Source organism: Dipodomys spectabilis, unplaced genomic scaffold, assembly GCF_019054845.1.
Source record: "Dipodomys spectabilis isolate Male_0828 unplaced genomic scaffold, ASM1905484v1 ptg000053l, whole genome shotgun sequence".
Taxonomy (NCBI): Eukaryota; Metazoa; Chordata; class Mammalia; order Rodentia; family Heteromyidae; genus Dipodomys; species Dipodomys spectabilis.
The window spans coordinates 12,943,339-12,965,447 of NW_024870730.1; the positions used below are offsets into that span (position 1 = coordinate 12,943,339).

The following is a 22,109-nucleotide window of genomic DNA, read 5'->3' on the forward strand; positions in this document are numbered from 1 at the left end:
CCAGGCCTGCGGCAACCGCGGACGGCCGGCCTGCCTGCCTGCCTGCCACGAAGAGACTGCCACGTCAGGCCAACTTCACAAAACCCGGCCGAGGGCGCGTGACGCGAGCCGGGCGGCTGCGGTGGGGTTGGGCGTGTGGCCAGACGAGCAGGGTGACCTGCAGTCCGGGCGCCCAGGAGAGCGACGCCCCGGCCGGCGCCGGCGCCCGCCCGGCCCTCAGGGAGGCAGGGACCGCGGAGGAGGCGGCGCCGCCGCGGAGCCCGCGCCCGGCCGCGTCTCACCTCCCCGGCCGCAGTCGGGTGGCCCGGAGGGCGTCAGCGAGGCCCAGTCGGCTGGAGCCGCGTCAGCGGGCCCACACGTCCCCCCGCCATGGAGACCCGCTACAATCTGAAGAGCCCGGGTGAGCGGTGCCGGGGAAAGGCGGGCGGGCGGGCGGAGTGACTCCCGGACTCCGGAGCGCGGCGTCCCGGTCCCCTCGAGGCGGCCGCCCTCGCCGCAGCGTTCCGGGCTTCGCGCTCTACGCGAGACCGCCGCCTGCCTGGGAGGTGCAGGCCGCAGGGCGGGGCGGCCCCGGTGACCTGCGGACCGGTTCCTCTCGGCGTCCCCCCGAATCAGGGCGGCGGACAGGGGGAGAGGGGGTGTTTCTGAGCAGCAGCCCCGGGCCTTTGCTGTACCCGCATCCTCAGCACTGCCCCAGCTCCCCTCCACTTTGCCCCCCCTCCCCCGACTTTTCGTTAGCTGTTGGGACTCACATTGAAGGACTTTTGTCTTTTAAAATGTTTGGGTGAGTAGAATTACAGACATAAAGGAAATAGTCGGTAACTAGTTTCCCAAAGAGTTAAGAAAACAACAACCAAACCAACTATTCGAGCCGTCTACTCCAGCAGTGACCGTGATGTGGGTGGCCACCTGGCGAGTGCATCTGTGTGGGAAACCAGCTTTCCTTCAGGGTTCCAGCTTCAGCCAGAAGCAGCTGAGCCTTCCCCCAAAATGCAAAGTAACCAGCTCTCCTACGAAGGCTAGCTCGAAAGGAATCATTGGGTTCTGTAAACGGTAGTTTTTTTTATTGGTGCCTTGATGAATTTGTCAGGTGGAAGAAATTTCCCAGCTCAGTTTGGGATCATACATCTCAAGGATATAGGGTTTGATTGGTCTCTTTTCTTTCCAAGACTACTTCCCGGTAGGGATCAGCAAGACTAGTATCTTTATGGAAACAATTGACATTATTGTGGGTCATTTTAAACTATACACTTGAGGATGTAGCTCCGTGGAAGAGCATTTGACTAGCATGCACAGGTGGTGGGTTTGATCTCCAGCACTGGAAAACATTGTATGTGCACACGTTTCAGAATGTCCATTGATTGTGGAAAAGCCTGGGGATATTGGTTGAGCTGAGCTTTGTTGGCCTGAGTGCTGTCTGGTAAGAAGTGTCCCTAGGTGACCAACTGGTATTTTGAGAGCTGTTGATTGCCTTTAAAGATCTGGTGAAGGCTGCATGGCCTTTAATTGTATAAAATTTTGCTTTTTAGGAGGAGAGAAAAAGATCAAAGAGGAGGAAGGAAAAGCTTAATTTTTCCCCCCAGGTTTGATGGTAGAATGATTGAATCATTGGGATAATGCTGGTAGATTTAAAAACCATGTGTGGTGATTCTTTCATTATATGGTTCCTTGGAACAGCTGACATTTAGTGGAATGTGTAGAGAATAATGTGACCTAATGTGCAGGATGAGTAAGGGTGAAGTTGGTCATTGTCAGAGTTCATTGCTCAGTTTGATAGGCTATCAGACTGAGATTTTGATGACTAAAATTCTAAATCCCACAGAATTTTGTACATTTCCAAAGTGTGTGACCTATTATCTACTAGTTGAGCTTTGGTTAATATTCTTGCAGCTGTATCCAAAGTTGCATTCTCCTTTTGTTTTCATTTCCTCAAGATGGTGTTGCTGTTTTTTTTTAACCAGTCCTGGGGCTTGAACTCAGGGCCTGGGCACTGTCCCTGAGCTTCATTTGCTCAAGGCTAGCACTCTATCACATGAGCCACAACACCATTTTTGGCTTTTTCTGTTTATGTGGTACTGAGGAATCGAACCCAGGACTTCAAGCATGCTAAGCAAGCACTCTACCACTAGGCCATGTTCCCAGCTGGTGTTCCTATTCTTTTTTTTTTTTTTGGGTCCAGTCATGGGGCCTGAACTCTGGGCCTGGGCGCTGTCCCTCAGCTCTTCAGCTCAAGGCTAGCGCTCTACCACTTGAACCACAGCGCCACTTCTGGATTTTTGCTTATGTGGTGCTGAGGAATGGAACCCAGGGCCTCAGGCATGCAAGGCAAATACTCTACCACTGAGCCACCTTCCCAGCCCGGTGTTCCTATTCTTAAAGCACTACGTGTGAAAATTATTTTTGTTATCGTGTGGATCATTTGGAGTTAATGGAGGAGAATTAGATGAGAGGTGGGAATTACTGAAAATAGAGGCAGGCATAATGAAAACGCTTCCTTTGGTTTATTCCTGGACCTTTGGTATTTTTAGAACAGTGACTATATGAAAGGAAGTGATTAGAAAACACCACACATCCGCTCCTGCTATCTGTTGTGGCATTTGTAGGTGTATGGAAGGGAAAAGTGAGTGAAATCAATACAGATGACTGGTTAAAGGCCAGTGTACTAGAATGTAGACAGTAAATTTGTTCTTTTTGAAGTGGGAAAACATGTCTTTATGTTTTTTTTTTTCCTGGAATGGCCTTTTGTAGGGCCACCCTGACTGAACCTATCTCTGGTAGTCTCTAGATCAGTCTTTTCTGATCCATGCTTGGGTCTGGCCAAGATAATAGACTCTCAGAATACAAAGTAGGGATCTTGTGTAAAAAGAACTTCCTTGGGTCAGGCTCTGGTGGCTCACGCCTATAATCCTAGCTACTTGGGAAGCTGCCATCTGAGGATCAAGCTTGAAGCCAGCTTGGGCAGTGAAGTCCATGAGACCTAAAAAGCTGGAAGTGAAGCTATGGTTCAAGTGGTGCTAGCCTTGAGCACAAAAGCTCAGGGACAGTGCCTGGGAACTCTCAGGTCTCAGGATAGCACATGCATGCTGCTCCCCCTCCCCCATGCTTGTACACACACACCCCCACACCCACACCCACCCCTCCTTGGGCTGGACACACACACACACACACACACACACACACACACACCCCTCCTTGGGCTGGGGACACACACACACACACACACACACACACACACACACACACACACACACACACACACACACACACACACACACACACACACACACACACACACACACACACACACACACACACACACACACACACACACACACACACACACACACACCCTCCTTGGGCTGGAGAAAGGGGTCAAACTGTAGAGCACTTGCCTGGCAAGTGGATGCCCAGAGCTCAAAACTCCAGTACTGTCAAGAGGAGGGAAAAAACCCTCTTCTGGCAGCCATTCTAAGAAGGGTGCTAGGGGCCATGTGCAGCAGGTGGTGGGGACGTAAGGGACTGGGGCAAGGTCTTAAGCCTCCACAGAAACCTGGGAGTGGTTCTGTCCATACTGTGCTCTCAACTGCACCTTCATTCTTAGACTTTGCTGACCAACTCAGACCTTTCTTCTCAACTATAGATGCATAGAACATACTGGCAACTCAGCATCTTTGCATAAATTTTCTATAGGTTGAAAAAGTCTCTTTGAGGTATAAAAAGCAGAGTCACTGGTTTTTCTTACCTCTCCCAAACTTGTACCTAACCCTAACATTCCTTAGCACTGAGATTGACAGCCCTCAGTGCCTCTGGGAGTCTTAGCCTTCCCTTCAGCCTGGGGCCTGGAGCATGCCTGCCAGGCAGGCAAGCAAGCAATCTGCACTACATTCCCCAGTCGTAGAGTCTCTCCCCAGTACTGGAGTTTAAATTGGCTGCATGCTTGCTAGACTATACAGTTCTACCACTTGAACCATACCTCTAGCTCTTCATTCCTGGGTATTTTTCAGGTAGGATTTCTCATTGTACTACAATTCTCCTACTCATGTCTCCTGTGTAGCCAGGATCACAGGTGTTCTTCATCATGCCTGGCTTGTTTTATTGAGATAGGATCTTGCTAAAACGGGATGCTCAAATTGACATCAATTCACCCAATCTCTGCTCCCCAAGTTGCTGGGATTTCAGGCATGACCATGGCCCTTAGCACCTAGAATTATCTTTGATCTTAATCTACTCTTTTGTTCTAGGCTGTGAGACTTGTACACACTAACAGAGTCACGGTTGTCATCACCTGATCACAAAACAAAGCAAAAAACTTACTAGATCACTCCTTATATTGATTTTTTTTTTCAGTAGTATCCTTATAGCTGTGAATAAAGTAAGTAACTGCCTAGCATGACTACGGGACTGCTCAGGTTGACCCCTGTCTTCCTCCTCCTCACCTCTCTTATGCTCCTTTGCATTCTCACCATTTTTCATGTTGCCACAACCACTCTGTAGATGAGGGACAGCTTTTCACTTCCAGGCTCTGGTTCTTCTCTGCTTGGGATGTCTTCCTTTTTTTGGGGGGGGGGGGTCCAGTCATGGGGCCTGAACTCTGGGCCTGGGCGCTGTCCCTCAGCTCTTCAGCTCAAGGCTAGAGCTCTACCACTTGAGCCACAGCGCCACTTCCGGCTTTTTTCTTTTTGCTTATGTGGTGCTGAGGAATTGAACCCAGGGCCTCATGCATGCAAGGCAAGCGCTCTACCACTGAGCCACCTTCCCAGCCCCGGGATATCTTCCATTTTATCCAGTTGAAATTCCTAGTAATTCTTCCTGCTTCTTTAAGGTCCAGCTTTGCCCAGCTCCCATAGGCAGACTGAGGTAATACTGACCCCCAGATCAGCAAGTCCACATTTGGTTGTAATTGTTTTTAGTCTTTTCTCTGCTATGAGCTTATTAAAGGCAGAAAGCAGGTCTTTGTCATTCTCTGTATTCACTATTCAGACCCTGTACAGACATTTGTTGAGTACAACCCTTTAGAGGGTCTCTCTGGGTAGAAACCTCAATCAATCCTTAAACATTTGCTGTCGTGCCTTCATTATGGAAGAGGCAGTTTGGGGGGGGGGTGGTATCCTGCATTTTTGGGTTCATAACCTCAGTATGCCTGCCCCTTAAATTTCACACATGCTCTGGGAACAAGCTATTTGCCTTTCAAAAGAATCTGATGCTTGAGCGACAGTGGCTTGCCTAAGATCCCTTAGTTTAAGCTCAGTGAGCTCACAGGCCCACCAAGCCTACAGCTTGACCCTGTGACCTCCTTAAGATGGAAGAATAAGAGCAGGCATGCTGGTGCCGTCCTGCCCTTCTCTGGCCTTTCTCATCCCACCACAGTTAGAAGGCTCTGGGAATAACTTGACGAGATGAGAGGAACTAGAGTGAAAGAGCTTTCTCACCATGTAGGGTAGAGATGGGGGAGCAGGAGGAACAGACTGTGCTGTAGCTCTATTTGCTGGCAACATTTTGGCCCCCGACTATAACATAAAGTTTATAGCAGTGCCTTTCTCCTCCAGAGTCAGGGGAGCATGACATAAGTACAACTATGCTGAAGCCTGGTTTGAACCAGGGAAAGGATTTTCTTTTTGATAGTGCTAGGGATCGAACTCAGATCCTATTAGGCAAATGCTCTACCACCAGCCTACATCTCCAGTCCTGTCCCAGCCCATTTTTAACCCTTGTAACTCATGACCTTGGGAAAAGGTAGAGTGTGAAACGGAAAGAATTATTGACTCCCATCTGACTGGTGCAGGCACTGAGCTGTAAGCAGATTAGATAACGTGTTCATGGACTTGGAGCTACAAAAACATCAGGGCCCAATTTGTGTGTGTGTGTGTGTGTGTGTGTGTGTGTGTGCTACAAAAACATCAGGGCCCAATTTGTGTGTGTGTGTGCACTATAAAAACATCAGGGCCCAATGTGTGTGTGTGTGTGTGTGTGTGTGCTACAAAAACATCAGGGCCCAATTTGTGTGTGTGTGTGTGTGTGCTACAAAAACATCAGGGCCCAATTTGTGTGTGTGTGTGTGTGTGCTACAGAAACATCAGGGCCCAGTGTGTGTGTGTGTGTGTGTGTGTGTGTGTGTGTGTGTGTTGGTCCTGGGGCTTGAACTCAGGGCCTGGACTCTGCCCCTGAGCTTATGTGCTCAAAGCTAGTACTCTACCACTTGAGCGATATCTCCACTTTCTCGGCTTTTTTGGTGGTTATTTGGAGATAAGAGTCTCACAGACCAAGCCAAAATTTTAATGCAGTTCTAAATCCAGGATCTCTGTTCTTGCTCACTCAGGCATTCATAATATGTTATTTCTGAAAAAACAACAGATTGGAAAAAAAAAATCTCACCTGGTTGTTGCTCTCTCATGGTATTTGCCTGTGTGATCTGAACTAATAAAATTAACAAGTTTAGGTGTAAATCCTGTTGTTGTAAGGTTGTTCCTTAGAGGATTGGTATAGAAGCATTGTAGCAATTTTGATTTCTTCGTGTATCTTTTGTAATAACTGGACATAACTCTTGGGCACTTATTTGCTTTTCTCTAATCCAATGAGTGGGGAAGAGGCAGAGAACATATGGTATGGGTATGGAACAATACAAAACTTGATTTTTTCAGTTTACTTGTTGTATTTAGCCAGACCATGAGGAATGAAAGAAAAACTGTCTCTAGCATTTTTGATTGCTGACAACACCAAACTACTTAGCTTTAAACGATTTTATTTACCTTAAGTAAACTAATTTAAAAGAATAAGATTTCTGCCGGGCCAGTGGCTCACGCCTGTAATCCTAGCTACTCAGGAGGCTGAGATCTGAGAATCTCGATTCAAAGCCAGTCCAGGCAGAAAGACCTTGAGACTCTTGCTTTTTTTCTTTTTGCTTATGTGGTGCTGGGGAATCGAACCCAGGGCCTCATGCATGCAAGGCAAGTGCTCCCTCAGTCTTTTTTTTTTTTTTTTTTTGGTCGGTCATGGGGCTTGAACTCTGGGCTTGGGCACTGTCCCTCAGCTCTTCAGCTCAAGGCTAGTGCTCTACCACTTGAGCTACAGCACCGCTGCAAGGCAAGTGCTCTACCACTGAGCCACCTTCCCAGCCCCGAGACTCTTATCTCCAATAAAAACCACTAGAAAACCAGAAGTGGCACTGTGGCTCAAGGGCTGGAGCACTTGCCTTGAGCTAAAGAGTGCAGGGACAGCGCCCAAGCCCAGAGTTCAAGCCCCACAACAACAACAACAAAAGAATAAGATTTCTGACCGGTGCTGGTGACTTACACCTGTAATTCTAGCTACTCAGGAGGCTGAGATCTGAGATTGAGGTTTGAATCCAGCTTGGGCCGCAAAGTTGAGACTTTTCTCCAATTCAGCACCAACCCCCCCCCACAAAAAAAAAAAAAAACTGGAAGTGGAGCTATGTATCAAGTGGTAGAGTCCTAGCATTAAACAAAAAATTTTGGGGATAGTACCCAGGCCCTGAGTTCAAACACCAGGTCCACCACAAAAAGAATAAGCTTTCTATGTGGCTTTAAGCCAGGGATTTTCAGTCCTTGTTCTATGGCCCCTTCAGGAATGTAATAGATAGGAAGAAATGAAGATAACTAACCCCAAAGCCCTTTACCCTTACCTCTTCCACTAAAACAGGTCTTTATTTATTTTGCATATTGGGGATTTTATTAAGCCTTTTTTTCTTTTGGAGAAAGAATTTTGTCTTACGTTCTGTAAGCTTGAAAACCATTGTCTTAAATCAGATTCATAGAAGGAAACATGTTGGAAACTGTTCAGTTTAACTGAGGGGATTGCAAAGTCATTTCTTCCTTGTTATTCAGCAGGAAAGACAGATGCTAATAGGGAGCTAAGATGCACTTAATGAGGGGAACAGTGTTGTGGTGGCATGCACCAAGGAACTCACCTAGTCCCTTGGGCCATAGTTTCCCAACCCTGACTGAATTAGTTGGAGAGTATTCCTAGTCTTTATCCCTGCCCAAAACTCCTCTGACACTTTAGTCTGTCTATGTGGGAGTCTCTAGTCACTCCTGTGAAGCAAGACAAGGTGTCAAGCAGATTTTTTTGAGGAAGTTACTTAATGGCCTTAAATGTGGAGCTGGAGATGAGGGGGCTAGAGCAGCTTTTTGTCGGGGAGGGAACATTGTGTAGAAAGCCTGGACTAGAGGAAGGTGGAATGTGTCCGAAGAACTGGGTCTAGATAAGGTCTCAATATGTATCGTACTTTATTATTATTGGCTTTCCCTTCTGACTAAGCTCCTTGATGACCCAAACTATATTTTGATTGTAGCTCTAGCACTTAGCAAGAACTTAAGAAAGATTTGATGATCAGGTGAACAATGTCTCTGCCCACAGGGGCTTAGAGTAAGAGATGGAAAGGAAATAGAGTAGTGATTCAATAACTTTTTTTTGGGGGGGGCAAAATCTGGGTCTGTAGCCCAGGCTGGCTTTATACTTGTGATCTTCTTGCTTCAGCCTCCTGTATACTGGATTATATAGGTGTGCACCAATACCTAGCTAAGAGCCTAGGAACCCTTGATTCAAGGGTTTTAAAAAAGCAATTCCAAACTGTTCTGGTTGAATATATGTGGGAATTGCTTTTCAACTTCTCTCCTGAAAATATTCTAATTTATCTCCATAGACTACATTTATTATTCTGCCTGTTCATATCCAACTGGATAATTACTTGTTTTTCTCTGTCTGCTCTAAAGATAAGGGTCCCTGAGCTCTTCAGCTCAAGGCGAGCACTCTACCACTTGAGCTACAGCACCACTTCTGGTTTTCTGAATGGTTTATTGGAGATAAGAAGAGTCTTTCAGCCTTTCTTGCCCAGGCTGGCTTTGACCTGCAATCCTCAGATCTCAGCCTCCTGATTAGCTAGGATTACAGTCGTGAGCCACCGGCGTCCAGCTCAAGAGCCACTCCTTTTTTTTTTTTTTTAAATTGTGAAAATAGCATACAGAGGGGTTACAATTACATGGGCAAGATAATGAGTACATTTCTTATCAAGCATTGCAGCCTCCTGCTCATGAGCCACTCTTGTAGCACACACTGCACTAGTGGTTTCAAGCAAAGTTTGTTTTGTTTTTGGTACTGATACTATGGTTTGAACTTGGCCCTGGACACTGTCCCTGAGCTTTTTTTGCTCAAAGTTAACACTCTACCACTTTTGCCACAGCTCCATTTCTGGCTTTTTTTTCATAGATTTTTTTGGAGATAAGAGTCTCATAGACTTTCCTGCCAGAGCTGGCTTTGAACCACAGTCCTCCAGATCTCAGCCTCCTGAGTAGCTAGGGTTACTGGTATGAGTCACACTATGTGCCTGGCTTTTAAGCAGTTTTAAGAAGCCTTATCTTCACAATCAATCTTCCTTCTTTCCTTCCTTCCTTCCTTCCTACCTTCTTACCTTCCTACCTTCCTCCTTTCTTTTCAGTTGTTGTTGGTGGTGGTCTTGGGGCCTGAACTCTGGGCCTGGGCCCTGTCTCTCAGCTCTTCAGCTTAAGGCTAGCACTCTGCCACTTGAGCCACAGCACCACTTCTGGTGGTTATCTGAGAGGTTTATTGGAGTTAAAAGTCTCACGGACTTTCCTACCCAGGCTGGCTTTGAACCACAATTCTCAGATCTCAGTCTTCTAAGTAGCTAGTATTACAGGCATTAGCCACTGGTGCGTGGCTATCTTCACATTTTCTTTTCTTTTTTTTTTTGGGGGGGGGGGGGTCTGGTTGTAGGGCCTGAACTCTGGGCCTGGGCGCTGTCCCTCAGCTCTTCAGCTCAAGGCTAGCGCTCTACCACTTGAGCCACAGCACCACTTCCAGCTTTTTTTCTTTTTGCTTATGTGGTGCGGAGGAATCGAACCCAGGGCCTCATGCATGCAAGGCAAGCACTCTACTACTGAGCCATCTTTCCAGCCCCATCTTCACATTTTCTTAGCTAGGAAAGCTTGAAGTGATAGGGAGTTGAAAGCTATTACAGAAGGAGAAAGGGTGTGGATCCAGGTAGTATTGAAGATTGTTCTAGGCCTCAGGTGCATTCTTGTAAAATCCATTTCTTTAAACCACACTTAACCACCTTTGAAAGAGAGGAGAGAAGGGTATGCTTAACTGATTGGGTATAGATAGCAAATAAGATGGTTGAGTGCGTCATCCAGAGTTGACTTTTATTAGGGCAGTATGAGAGGGACTTCTAAGGGCAAGGATGTGCTTATAGAGGAAAGTAAATATATGAACAGGTGGGAGTCTGTGGGTTGGAGGTTTTAATTAAGTTGGGGAGAGTAGTTTTGAAAAGAATTTAATGGCGCTGTGGAGATTGAGTGGAATCTGGGGACAGCCCATTAAGTTAATACAAGATAGTGGGTGGAAAGCCCCAAGCTGTTGAGGACATGTGGGTTTACTTCTGTGAGCCAGAGATCTAGAGAGGGCACATTTGTGGTAACAGACATTTAGACAAGGCAGAGTCAGACTGCCTGTGTTGGAACCCCAGCTCTGTGATATCCTAGCTGCGTGACCTTAAGCAATTTATGTAATCCCTTTACATCTCACATCCTTATCTGGAAAAGGGAGACAGAAGTAATTATAACCTTTAGTGTTTTGAGGATTAAATGGTTAATGTTTGTAAAGCACTTTATATACTTCTTATGTGGTAGCATTTATCTAGGTACTTATTAAATAAAAGTTGACTTGCCTGTGTGTGTGTGTGTGTGTGTGTGTGTGTGTGTGTGTGTGTGTGTGTGTGTGTGTGTGTGTGTGTGTACACACATATCTTCAAAGTATGCTGTTCTTCTATGTCTGGCTACCATTTCTTTCACTTCACCTATTTACTGCTGTTCCTCTACAATTAAAGCTTTATTGTATTATGCTTAGGTGAACTATAATTTCTCAGTGAAGTAGAAACTTTTTCATTAAGCCTGTAAGTCTGTGCTAACCACTCAAAAAGTCTATTTAAAATATCTGTTTTATGAATTTTATTTTAGCTGTTAAGCGTTTAATGAAAGAAGCGGCAGAATTGAAAGATCCAACAGATCATTACCACGCGCAGCCTTTAGAGGTTAGTTTTCAACTTCATTTCCTTCATCTGGATTTTAATACTTTAATATTTTAAACAAGTTCTTTAAAATCGCCTTTTCCTCACCCTGAGTCGTTACAGATATGTTTGATGTCATTTTTTGATCCATTCTAATTCCTCTAGTTCATGAATGGTTTATTAGCTTGCAGAGTCATACTTTAGACAGCACATTTCTGCCCTTGGTAAGTAGGTCTCAAGTAGGTGTTATGGCCTGGGGGTGGGGGGTGAGGTGCAAGAAAGAATCCCAGGGCTCAAAGTTTGAAGGCTCAGTACCTTGAGATGTCTCTGCAGCTAATTTGCTCTTTAACATAAATATGTCTATCTCTCTTCAGTTTTCTCATATTTAAAAGGAGCATATTTAAATGTGCTTCGCCAATTTTTTTTTTTTTTTTTGGGTCCGGTCGCGGGGGCCTGAACTCTGGGCCTGGGCGCTGTCCCTCAGCTCTTCAGCTCAAGGCTAGCGCTCTACCACTTGAGCCACAGCGCCACTTCCAGCTTTTTTCTTTTTGCTTATGTGGTGCTGAGGAATTGAACCCAGGGCCTCAGGCATGCAAGGCAAGCGCTTTACCACTGAGCCAACTTCCCAGCCCAGCTTCGCCAATTTTTGTGCTTAATAGAGAGGACAAAAATGTAATAATGTATGCAAGAATTTTGCAGAGTACTTTGTAATTACATTATGACATTAATAGATTTATTAATATTAGTGATCATTTATAAATAAGGGATATTTCTTTAGAAAATTTTTTTGTACTGGTCCTGGGGCTTGAACTCAGGGCCTAGGCGCTGTCCCTGAACTTTTTGCTCAAGGCTAATGCTCTACTACTTTGAGCTACAGCTCCACTTCTGTTTTTTTTTTTTGGTGGTTAATTGGAGATAAAAGATAAAAGTCTCACGGACTTTCCTGCCTGGGCTGGCTTCAAACTGCAGTTCTCAGATCTCAGCCTGCTGAGTAGGTATGAGCCACCAGTGCCTGGCGCCACACTTCTGCTTTTTTGAGTAGTTAATTGGAGATAAGAGTCTCATGGACTTGCCTACCTGGGCTGGCTGTGCACCGCAATCCTCAGATTTCAGCCTCTTGTGTAGCTAGGATTACAGGAGTGAGCCATCAGCACCTGGCTTGTCAGAAGTTTTTGTTTTTGAAATAAAATTTTTGTTCTTATGACAAAATTTAAACAGCTTTTATTTTTTATTTATAATTTTATTTTTGACATATTTTGTGCATAAGAACTACCTTAGCAATAATATAAAACATTTGATTTTTCTTTTGTTTTTTTGGGTCCGGTCGTGGGGCCTGAACTCTGGGCCTGGGCGCTGTCCCTCAGCTCTTCAGCTCAAGGCTAGCGCTCTACCACTTGAGCCACAGCGCCACTTTCAGCTTTTTATTTTTTGCTTATGTGGTGCTGAGGAATCGAACCCAGGGCCTTGAGCATGCAAGGCAAGGTGGCTCTACCACTGAGCCACCTTCCCAGCCCAACATTTGATTTTTCTTACCTGATATTTCTAATGTTCATGTTGATGAAAATGATCAAGCTTTTTAATATTGTTGATCCCCTTATGGATTGTTGTTTTTGTTTAGGACAACCTTTTTGAATGGCACTTCACAGTGAGAGGGCCCCCAGATTCTGATTTTGATGGAGGAGTTTATCATGGTCGAATAGTGCTGCCACCAGAGTATCCTATGAAGCCACCAAGCATTATTCTCCTAACGGTAAGAGTTCTTGGCTTTTTTGAAACATTTGTGGGTTAACTTTTTCTGGAGGCTGCAAAAAATAGCAATCTTACTCTTTTCATAAGAAATAAAGTAAAACATGGTTATAATTTTGCCTTTGGAATTCAAGCCCTGTTCTGCAGTATTTTCCTCTTAAAATAATTTCTAGGCAGCTAATGTGTCCAAAAAATACTGATGATAAATGTCATTGCATGGTTGATTGGATTCAGATGCGTTCATGTGTGCCAAGTATGTGTCAGTCACATGATCTCCAACTCTCCTTTCTCACACTCTTTTCCTCGGTTTCTGTATCTTTACAAGGATGAACTCACAACTCATAAGCAATTAAAAGTATAGCTTTTAATTAATTTTTCTTGTAGCTTTTAGAATAGAGCTTGACACATGTTATTTTATTACTCTTAGAATTTCCATCTTTACATTTTTTATTTTCATATGAGCTATTGATTCAGTTTCTCTCATAGGCTTTTTTTGTGCTAATTTCCTTTCATTTATGAGTATGTTTAATTCTTCTTAATCTTAAAAAAAAAAAACCACAAAAACCTTTCTGCATCTGTTGCTGCTTTAAGCTGTTCCTGTTTTTTCCTTTGATAATCTCTTAGCCATCCTTATTCTAGTATAGATTGTAGGGGGTCTCACTTCCACGTAGCTCTCTGCTGAGCCCTGCTTTCTCCCCTGTCTCAGCCACCATTTGACAAGGGCTATGACTCTTCAATCTTCATCTTGTCCTGAAGGCACCTGCTGTGTCAGGAGTCACTTTGTTTGTTTTTTGCTATATCATAGGAGAACCAATTGGTCTGGATAGGGGAGTTGGTGCATGGGTAAACTAATGTGTGGGTGTGGGGGAGGATAATCGGCAGTGGATCTTTACCAGTGAGTTCATAAATATTTCAACAGTTAATCAATGGCATGCTCATAGTTACCACACTGAAAACCACTCTTGCCCTCCTCATTTTCAACGTTGCACCCTCTCTGGTCCACTTCCTCTCATATGTATAGCTCTATAGGTGTGTTAGAGATGAAATTAGATTCTGCCCAAATGGAACCTATATTGTAATTTCAAGCTTCTTCCTCACCTTTTCCATAGTTGTAAATATTCTACCCATTCAAAGTTTAGCTTTTTTCTTTTTTTTCTTTTTCTTTTCTTTCTTTCTTTCTTTCTTTTGTATGTGCTGGTCCTGAGGCTTGAATGCAGGACCTGGGTGATTTCCCTGAGCTTTTGTGCTCAAGGCTAGTACTTGAGCTATAGCTACAGCCACTTAAGCTAAGCTCCACTTCTGGCTTTTTGCTCATTAATTGGCGATAAGAGTCTTATGGACTTTCCTGACTGGGTTGGTTTTGAACTGCAATCCTTAGATTTCAGCCTCCTAAGTAGCTAGGATTACAGGGGTGAGCCACCAGCACCTGGCTATTTCCTCTTATTTCTATAACATGACTTCTGTGGTTGGTCACCTCTGCAAACAGAAGTCCTCAGAGTCAATTTATGTACATTTTTCTGACATCAGCACACTTAGATTTTTGCCTGCCGTTAGACATCATCAGATTTTCTATCAAGTCAGTGCCCATGTCCAAAACTGAAAATCATCTCTGGTCTTTATTTTCATTGTTCCTATCTTATTCATTAAATTGTGTCATCCTTTTGAAAATCACTCATCTCAAAAAGTCTTTCTTGTTTGTGATCGTTTGGGTAAATGCCTAAAAGTGGGATTGCTGTAGTCTTTTGAGGAACCTCCATACTGCTTTCCAAAGTGGCTGAACAAGTTTACATTCCCACCAACAATGCAGTAGGGTTCCCTTTTGTCCACATTCCTTCCAGCATCTGTTGTTATTAGATTTCTTGATTATAGTCATTTTAAGTGGGGTGAGGTGGAATCTCTATGTTGTTTTGATTTGCATTTCTTTTTTTGGGGGGTTCGGTTGTGGGGCCTGAACTCTGGACCTGGGCGCTGTCCCTCAGCTCAAGGCTAGCACTCTACCACTTGAGCCACAGCACCACTTCCGCCTTTTTTCTTTTTGCTTATGTGGTGCTGAGGAATCAAACCCAGGGCCTCATGCATGCAAGGCAAGTGCTCTACCACTGAGCCACCTTCCCAGCCCCTGCATTTCTTTTATGGCTAGAGAAGTTGAGCATTTCTTCATGTGTCTATTGGCCATTTTTTTTTTTTTTTGGGGGGGGGGGTCCAGTCGTGGGGCCTAAACTCTGGGCCTGGGCGCTGTCCCTCAGCTCTTCAGCTCAAGGCTAGCGCTCTACCACTTGAGCCACAGCGCCACTTCTGGCTTTTTTCTTTTTGCTTATGTGGTGCTGAGGAATCGAACCCAGGGCCTCATGCATGCAAGGCAAGCGCTCTACCACTGAGCCACCTTCCCAGCCCTATTGACCATTCTTATTTCCTCTTCAGAGAAGTCTCTCTTTAAGTCTTTAGTCCACTTCTTAATCGAGTGGTTGTTTCTGTGAGGATTTGTTGTTGGAGGATCAAGAGAATGTGATACACACACACACACACACACACACACACACACACACACACACACACACACACACACACACACACACACACACACACACACACACACACACACACACACACACACACACACATATATATGCATACAATGGAATTCTATGTCTCCATCAGAAAGAATGACACTGACCCATATGTTAGGAAATGGAAAGACTTGGAAAAAATTACTATGTGAAGTAAGCCAGATTCAAAGAAACATAGGTCCCATGGTTTCTCTATCTGCAATAACTAGTATATGTCTAGAACAAGCAGAAGAGGCCAAAAGCTATGTACATATGACCTTATAACATGATGCTAAGTGAAATGAACCCCAAGATAGGGAGACAAGTGATTCTTCCTTTCTTTCTTTCTTCCTTTTTTCTTTCTTCCTTTTTTTCTTTCTTTCTTTCTTCCTTCCTTTCTTCCTTCCTTCTTTCCTTCCTTCCTTCCTTCCTTTCCTTCCTTCCTTTCTTTCCTTTTTTTTTTTGGTCGGTCGTGGGGCTTGAACTCTGGGCCTGGGAACTGTCCCTCAGTTCTTTAGCTCTTCAGCTCAAGGCGAGCACTCCAGCACTTGAGCCACAGAGCCACTTCCGGTTTTCTGGTGGTTTATTGGAGATAAGTCTCAGGGACTTTTCCTGGCTGGCTTTGAACCATGATCCTCAAATCTTAGCCTCCTGAGTAGCTAGGATTTCAGGCGTGAACCACTGGTGCCTGGCTTCTTTTTCTTTTTAATGTACTATGTGATTTTTTTGATGTTTCTTTGTATGTTCTTCCCCCATGGTATAACCCCTGTTGTCACTGTATTTGATTCCCGTGTCCTGCATCTTGTGCATACATTTTTCTAATTTGGGGAGGGGAAGGGAAATAACAAAATCCTGAAATAAGGATACAGGATGACCTATTGTAACAATAAGATGTACAAGACACTATGTTGAAAACGAACTTTATAACTTTGTGGGGGAGGGGGTGAGGGAGGAGAGGAGTGGTAGGGGGAAAACAAAGGAGGGGGTAATAATGCTCGATAGGAAATGGACTCATTACCTTGCTCATGTAACTATAACCTCTCTGTAAGTATCTTTACAAAAAATATATATATTAAAAAAGTTTTTCTCTCCATGCCCTTCCTCACTAACCTACTAATTAGGTGATACTAAGTCCGTTAGGGTCTTCTGCAGGTCCTGACTTCTTACAGGTGTTCTCATTAGAGTCCTTAACAGAGCCTAGCTCTGTAGTACACACTGGCAGGGCATCAGCAAATCTTTATATGCTATTGCTTAGATTCCAGTTATATAAGTTTATTTCAAAAAGGTGCTAATACATCTCAAAATAGCTTTTTACTCATTTATCATCCAGCAAATATTTTTGGAATGTCTGTATGACAAAAAATTATGTGCTTCTTAAAGTTATATGCATTAAAATTTTATTCATATGTAACTACAAAATACATTTATATTTGGAAAGGATACCACATTAATCACACCTGTATAACTTTTTAAATATACTATTTCTAAGGCTAATGGACGGTTTGAAGTGGGCAAGAAAATTTGTTTGAGCATCTCTGGACATCATCCTGAAACGTGGCAGCCTTCATGGAGCAGTGAGTGTTACTAGTGAATCAATCTCCTAACAGCATTCATTTATAATAATGAATTAATGTACTCATGAGGTTGAATCTATTTTGGATAATTTTATATTATTAAACCGAAAAAACATTTTTCCATATCTAGATTTGTGTGGTGTTTTAAATAATTCTCCCTACTTGTAACCTCTTCTGTGAAAGCCTGTAAGTCTTTCTTTCTTTCTTTCTTTCTTTCCTTCCTTCCTTCCTTCCTTCCTTCCTTTCTTCCTTTCTTTCTTTCTTTCTTTTTTTCTTTCTTCTTATTCCAGTAAACCCAGTTCTTATTTATTTATTTACTTATTTATTTATTGCCAGTCCTGGGGCTTGAACTCAGGGCCTGAGCACTGTCTCTGAGCTTCTTTTGCTCAAGGCTAGCACTCTACCATTGAACTACAGTGCCACTTGTGGCTTTTTCTGCTTATGTGGTACTAAGGATTCAAACCCAGGGCTTCATGCATGCTAGATGAGCACTCTATCACTAAGCCACATTCCCAGCCCCCTAGTTTATTTTAAAGAGTAACTCAGTTTAATGTTTCCTTGTTTTGATTTCAGTAAGGACAGCATTACTAGCCATCATTGGGTTCATGCCAACAAAAGGAGAAGGAGCCATAGGCTCTCTAGATTACACACCAGAGGAAAGAAGAGCACTTGCCAAAAAGTAAGTGGTTCATTTTATTTTTCATTAGAGTGGCAGTACCATTGTGGTTGTGATTAATGATGATTAGGAAACAAGCTGACTTTCTTTTTTTGTCATGGGGCTTGCCCTCAGGTCACGGGCACTGTCCCCGAGCTCCTCTTTGCTCAAGGCTATTGCCCACCACTTGAGCCATAGTACCACTTCCAGCTTCTTCTGTGATTAATTGAAGATAAGTTTCATGGACTTAATTGCTTGGGCTAGATTTGAAGCACGATCCTCAGATTCTAGCCTCCTGAGTAGCTAGGATTACAGGCATGACCCACCAGCACCTGGCTTCTGGCCTACTTTTTGAGTAACCCTGGCTACAGGCTCTGGTCTTATTACTGCAATGACAGAAATCCAATTCTGATTTCTTTGGAGTGATTTCATGTTTTTATTTTTGCCAGGGATCAATCCCAGGGCCTTTGCCCTTACTAAGCTAGCATTCTACCACTGAATTATACCTCCAAGCCAGCTATCTCATTCTTTGAAAATAGTTGATAATATTTCACTGAGATATATTTATGCTTCTGTGGGAGATATATTCTCCTAGAAAACATTATCAGTCATTTGTTTCTATTTGGATTATATTACAGATAGAAAAGAATCAGAACAATTACTTTCTATATAGCTTTCTTTTTTTTTTTTTTTTTCTTGGGTCCGGTCATGGGGCCTGAACTCTGGGCCTGGGCGCTGTCCCTCAGCTCTTCAGCTCAAGGCTAGTGCTCTACCACTTGAGCCACAGCGCCACTTCTGGCTTTTTTCTTTTTGCTTATGTGGAATCGAACCCAGGGCCTCAGGCATGCAAGGCAAGCCCTCTACCACTTTATCTGTCTTGGTATTTACATATATAGCTCATATCAAGTATTGACTACATGATCTGGAATAAAGTAAAGGGGATTTATGAACTTGTGATAGCCCACTGGTAATGCCTTCTTTTTCTCAGATTTAAAAAAAATTTTTTTTGTCTACATAACTATGAGCAGTCTTTCAAAGTAAGCTTTCCTTTCAGTAGTGCTGAGATCTAATTCTTGACTTTGGTAATATTCCTATACTGAAGTCTGCTTTCTGCCATATGTCAAAAGGTAATGTTAATTAATTTTTAGAAAATATATTGTAGCACAGCCCAGATTAGGCTCTCTACAATTGTTAAATCACATAGTTAGATTTTAGTGTCTGAAAGATGTAGAGGATAACCCTGACTTCAGAAAAGAACACCTGTAAATTACATTTTTTTTGTTTGTTTGTTTTTTGGGTCCGGTTGTGGGGCCTGAACTCTGGGCCTGGGCGCTGTCCCTCAGCTCTTCAGCTCAAGGCTAGCGCTCTACCACTTCAGCCACAGCGCCACTTCTGGCTCTTTTCTTTTTGCTTATGTGGTGCTGAGGAATCGAACCCAGGGCCTCATGCATGCAAGGCAAGCGCTCTACCACTGAGCCACCTTCCCAGCCCCTGTAAATTACATTTTTAGTTGTTTTTTTCTCTATATGTTTCTGCTAAAAGGTAATTTATATTAACAAGCTTTAAGTAGTCTTATAGAATCTTAAGGACTGTTTCATAGACAGTTTATGTATTTTGACATTGAATAGACTTAAGGCTTATTTTTTTGAGAATTTATTGATACAATAGAATCTTAATCCTGTTTTTTTTTTCCTTTTTTATACCATGCTATCTCATATTCTTATCTCAGAGCTATAGTGATTGCCTAACTTTCTAACTTAGAGCATGTGGATGAATGTGATATGGAGGTGTTCAATGCTTTGTTGTTGTTTTTTGTTGTTGTGCTGGTCCTGGGGCTTGAACTCAGGGCTTGGGTGCTGTCCCTGAGCCTCTTGGTACTCAAGACTAGCACTCTACCACTTGAGCCACAGCACTACTTCCCGTCTTTTCTAAGTAGTTTATTGGAGATAAGACTCTCATGGACTTTCCTACCCAGGCTGGCTTCAAACTACAGTCTTTAGAGCTCAGCCTCCTGAGTAGCACCCAACCTCAGTGCTTTGCTTTTAAATTATTTTTAACTCATTCAGTGTTTGAGTGTGTCAATAAGAGAGAATTCAATTTTGGTTTAATATGCATTGAATAAAATTGTTTTTAACCAGATCACAAGATTTCTGCTGTGAAGGCTGTGGCTCTGCCATGAAGGATGTCCTTCTGCCTTTAAAGTCTGGGAGTGATTCAAGCCAGGCCGACCAGGAAGCCAAGGAGCTGGCTCGACAGATCAGTTTCAAGGTATATCAATTCCCAAAGAAATTCCAATGATAGTGTTTTTGTTTACTGCTGAATTCAGGATAATAAGGAAAGCATTAGCTAGGCACTAGCAGCTCAGGCTTATAATCCTAGCTACTCAGGAAGCTGAGATCTGAGGATTGAGGTTCAAAGCCATCCTGAGCAGACAGATTTGTGAGATTTTCATCTCCAATTAACTAGCCAAAAGCTGAAAGTGAAGTTGTGGCTCAAATAACAATCATGAATGAAAAAGCTGAGCAAGAGCACAAGGCCCAAGGTTCAAGCCCTAGTAGTAGCACCAAAAAATGAACAAAAAGAACCAAAGGAAAAGAAAGCAGTATGGTTCTGTTGCAGTAAGGGTTTATACTTTGTTTTTTATTACAAAACTCGTAATTGGTATTTATAAAGGCTGCTCTGACACCTGCTCTCACAAGTGCAATGTCTTGTTCAATCCCCAGTACCAAAAAGTAAAAGACAAAAAGTAGCTAAAAAACAAAAAATAAAACAGAAGGCTGTAATTATAGCATAGCAGCTAAATCTAGGAGTCTGAAATATGAAATCAGGGTGGAATCCGAATTGCTCTTGTTGGTAGTATGATGTCAGACGTATTACTTAATCACCAGGAGCCATTTGCTTATCTGTTCATGACAGTGGTAGGTACCTCTCTGCAGGACTGTTGTGAGGAAAAGTGAATTAACACTTGTACAACTGCTCCAGTGCTTCATAAACTCTACTATTATCCACCATCAATAAGAAGAAAGTGATTTTGTCATAGCTCCCTTGGTCCTTTTCCCATGCATGTTTTACCCAAAGGATAGGATTCATACAGTATTTTAGGACTTTGGATAGCCACACTCATTTCTGGAATTAGTACCACAAAAGAAAATGTTGCTGGGGCTGGGAAGGTGGCTCAGTGGTAGAGCGCTTGCCTTGCATGCATGAGGCCCTGGGTTCGATTCCTCAGCACCACATAAGCAGAAAAAAAAAGCCGGAAGTGGCGCTGTGGCTCTGGCTCAAGTGGTAGAGTGCTAGCCTTGAGCTGAAGAGCTGAGGGACAGCGCCCAGGCCCAGAGTTCAGGCCCCATGACTGGAACCCCTCTCCCCCCCGCCAAAAAATGTTGCTGCATGAAGTAACATTTGCCTTCTCCCTCCTTTTTCTCCTTGTCTCTATACCCTGCCCTTCTAAGTCCAATTCTTTTTTTTTTTTTTTTTTGGTCGGTCATGGGGCTTGAACTCTGGGCTTGGGCACTGTCCCTGTGCTCTTCAGCTCAAGGCGAGCACTCTACCCATTGAGTCACAGCACCACTTCTGGTTTTCTAGTGGTTTTATTGGAGATAAGAATCTCACGGCCTTTGCTGCCCGGGCTGACTTTGAACCATGATCCTCAGATCTCAGCCTCCTGAGTAGCTAGGATTACAGGCGTGACCCACTAGCTTGGCTCAGTTCTTTTTTTTTTTTCTTTGTTGGTCGTGAGGCTTGAACTCTGGGTCTGGGCACTAATCCTCAGCTCTTCAGCTCAAGGATAGCACTCTACCACTTGAGCCACAGGGCCAAGTAGTTTTCTGAGTAGTTTATTGGAGATAAGAGTCTCACCTGCACAGGCTGGCTTTGAACCGTGATCTTCAGATCTTCAGAGCTAGGATTACAGGCGTGAGCCACCAGCACCCAGTCCAGTTCTTGGGAGAAGCTTTCTCATGCTATTTATTGAAGTTAGGAGAGGGGATGTATATGTTGGTCCTAGGATTCCTGTTACACTTAAAATGTCTTCTCTGAAAGTATTTGGGCCAGATATGTTTACATTAGACTTTTTCAGATTTTAGAAGATGACTTATATATGCCATACATTAAGTAACTGCAGTATGATCTTGGACCGCACCTCTAGGAATGGATAGTCTAAGCCATTACTATTTCCTCAGCAAACCTAGGACTATTTTCCCTAATAATGTGAGATAAAATGCCATTAGCCTCATTTCAGTTTATGTCAGAAGTTCATTCTAAAAGTTACTCACGGGCTGGGAATGTGGCTTAGTGGTAGAGTGCTTGCTTAGTATGCATGAATCCCTGGTTCAATTCCTCAGTACCACATAAGCAGAAAAAGCCAGAAGTGGTACAGTGACTCAAGTGGTAGAGTGCTAACCTTGAACAAAAGAAACTCAGTGATAGTGCCCAGGCCCTGAGTTTAAGCCCTAGGACTGGGGGAAAAAAAAGTTACTCAAAAACTTCTGAGTACAGGGTACAATTGTAGATTGTGAAGTGTGGTGTTGATTTTTGTCCTTTGCCATTTA

General features: G+C 43.6%; 1 protein-coding gene across 2 annotated transcripts in view; it reads left to right on the forward strand.

Moving 5' to 3' along the window:
- Positions 1-22,109, forward strand: part of Ube2j1 (ubiquitin conjugating enzyme E2 J1) — a 28,109-nt gene continuing 6,000 nt past the window's right edge. Inside the window, exons 1-6 of one of the 2 annotated variants that reach the window (XM_042679524.1) lie at positions 1-400; positions 10,989-11,062; positions 12,657-12,788; positions 16,820-16,904; positions 17,478-17,583; positions 19,698-19,827. In XM_042679524.1, coding sequence (XP_042535458.1) covers positions 370-400; positions 10,989-11,062; positions 12,657-12,788; positions 16,820-16,904; positions 17,478-17,583; positions 19,698-19,827 — 558 coding nt within the window. In that variant the 5' untranslated portion in view covers positions 1-369. The remainder of the gene's footprint in view (positions 401-10,988; positions 11,063-12,656; positions 12,789-16,819; positions 16,905-17,477; positions 17,584-19,697; positions 19,828-22,109) is intronic. The other variant, XM_042679523.1, reaches the window with a different exon arrangement.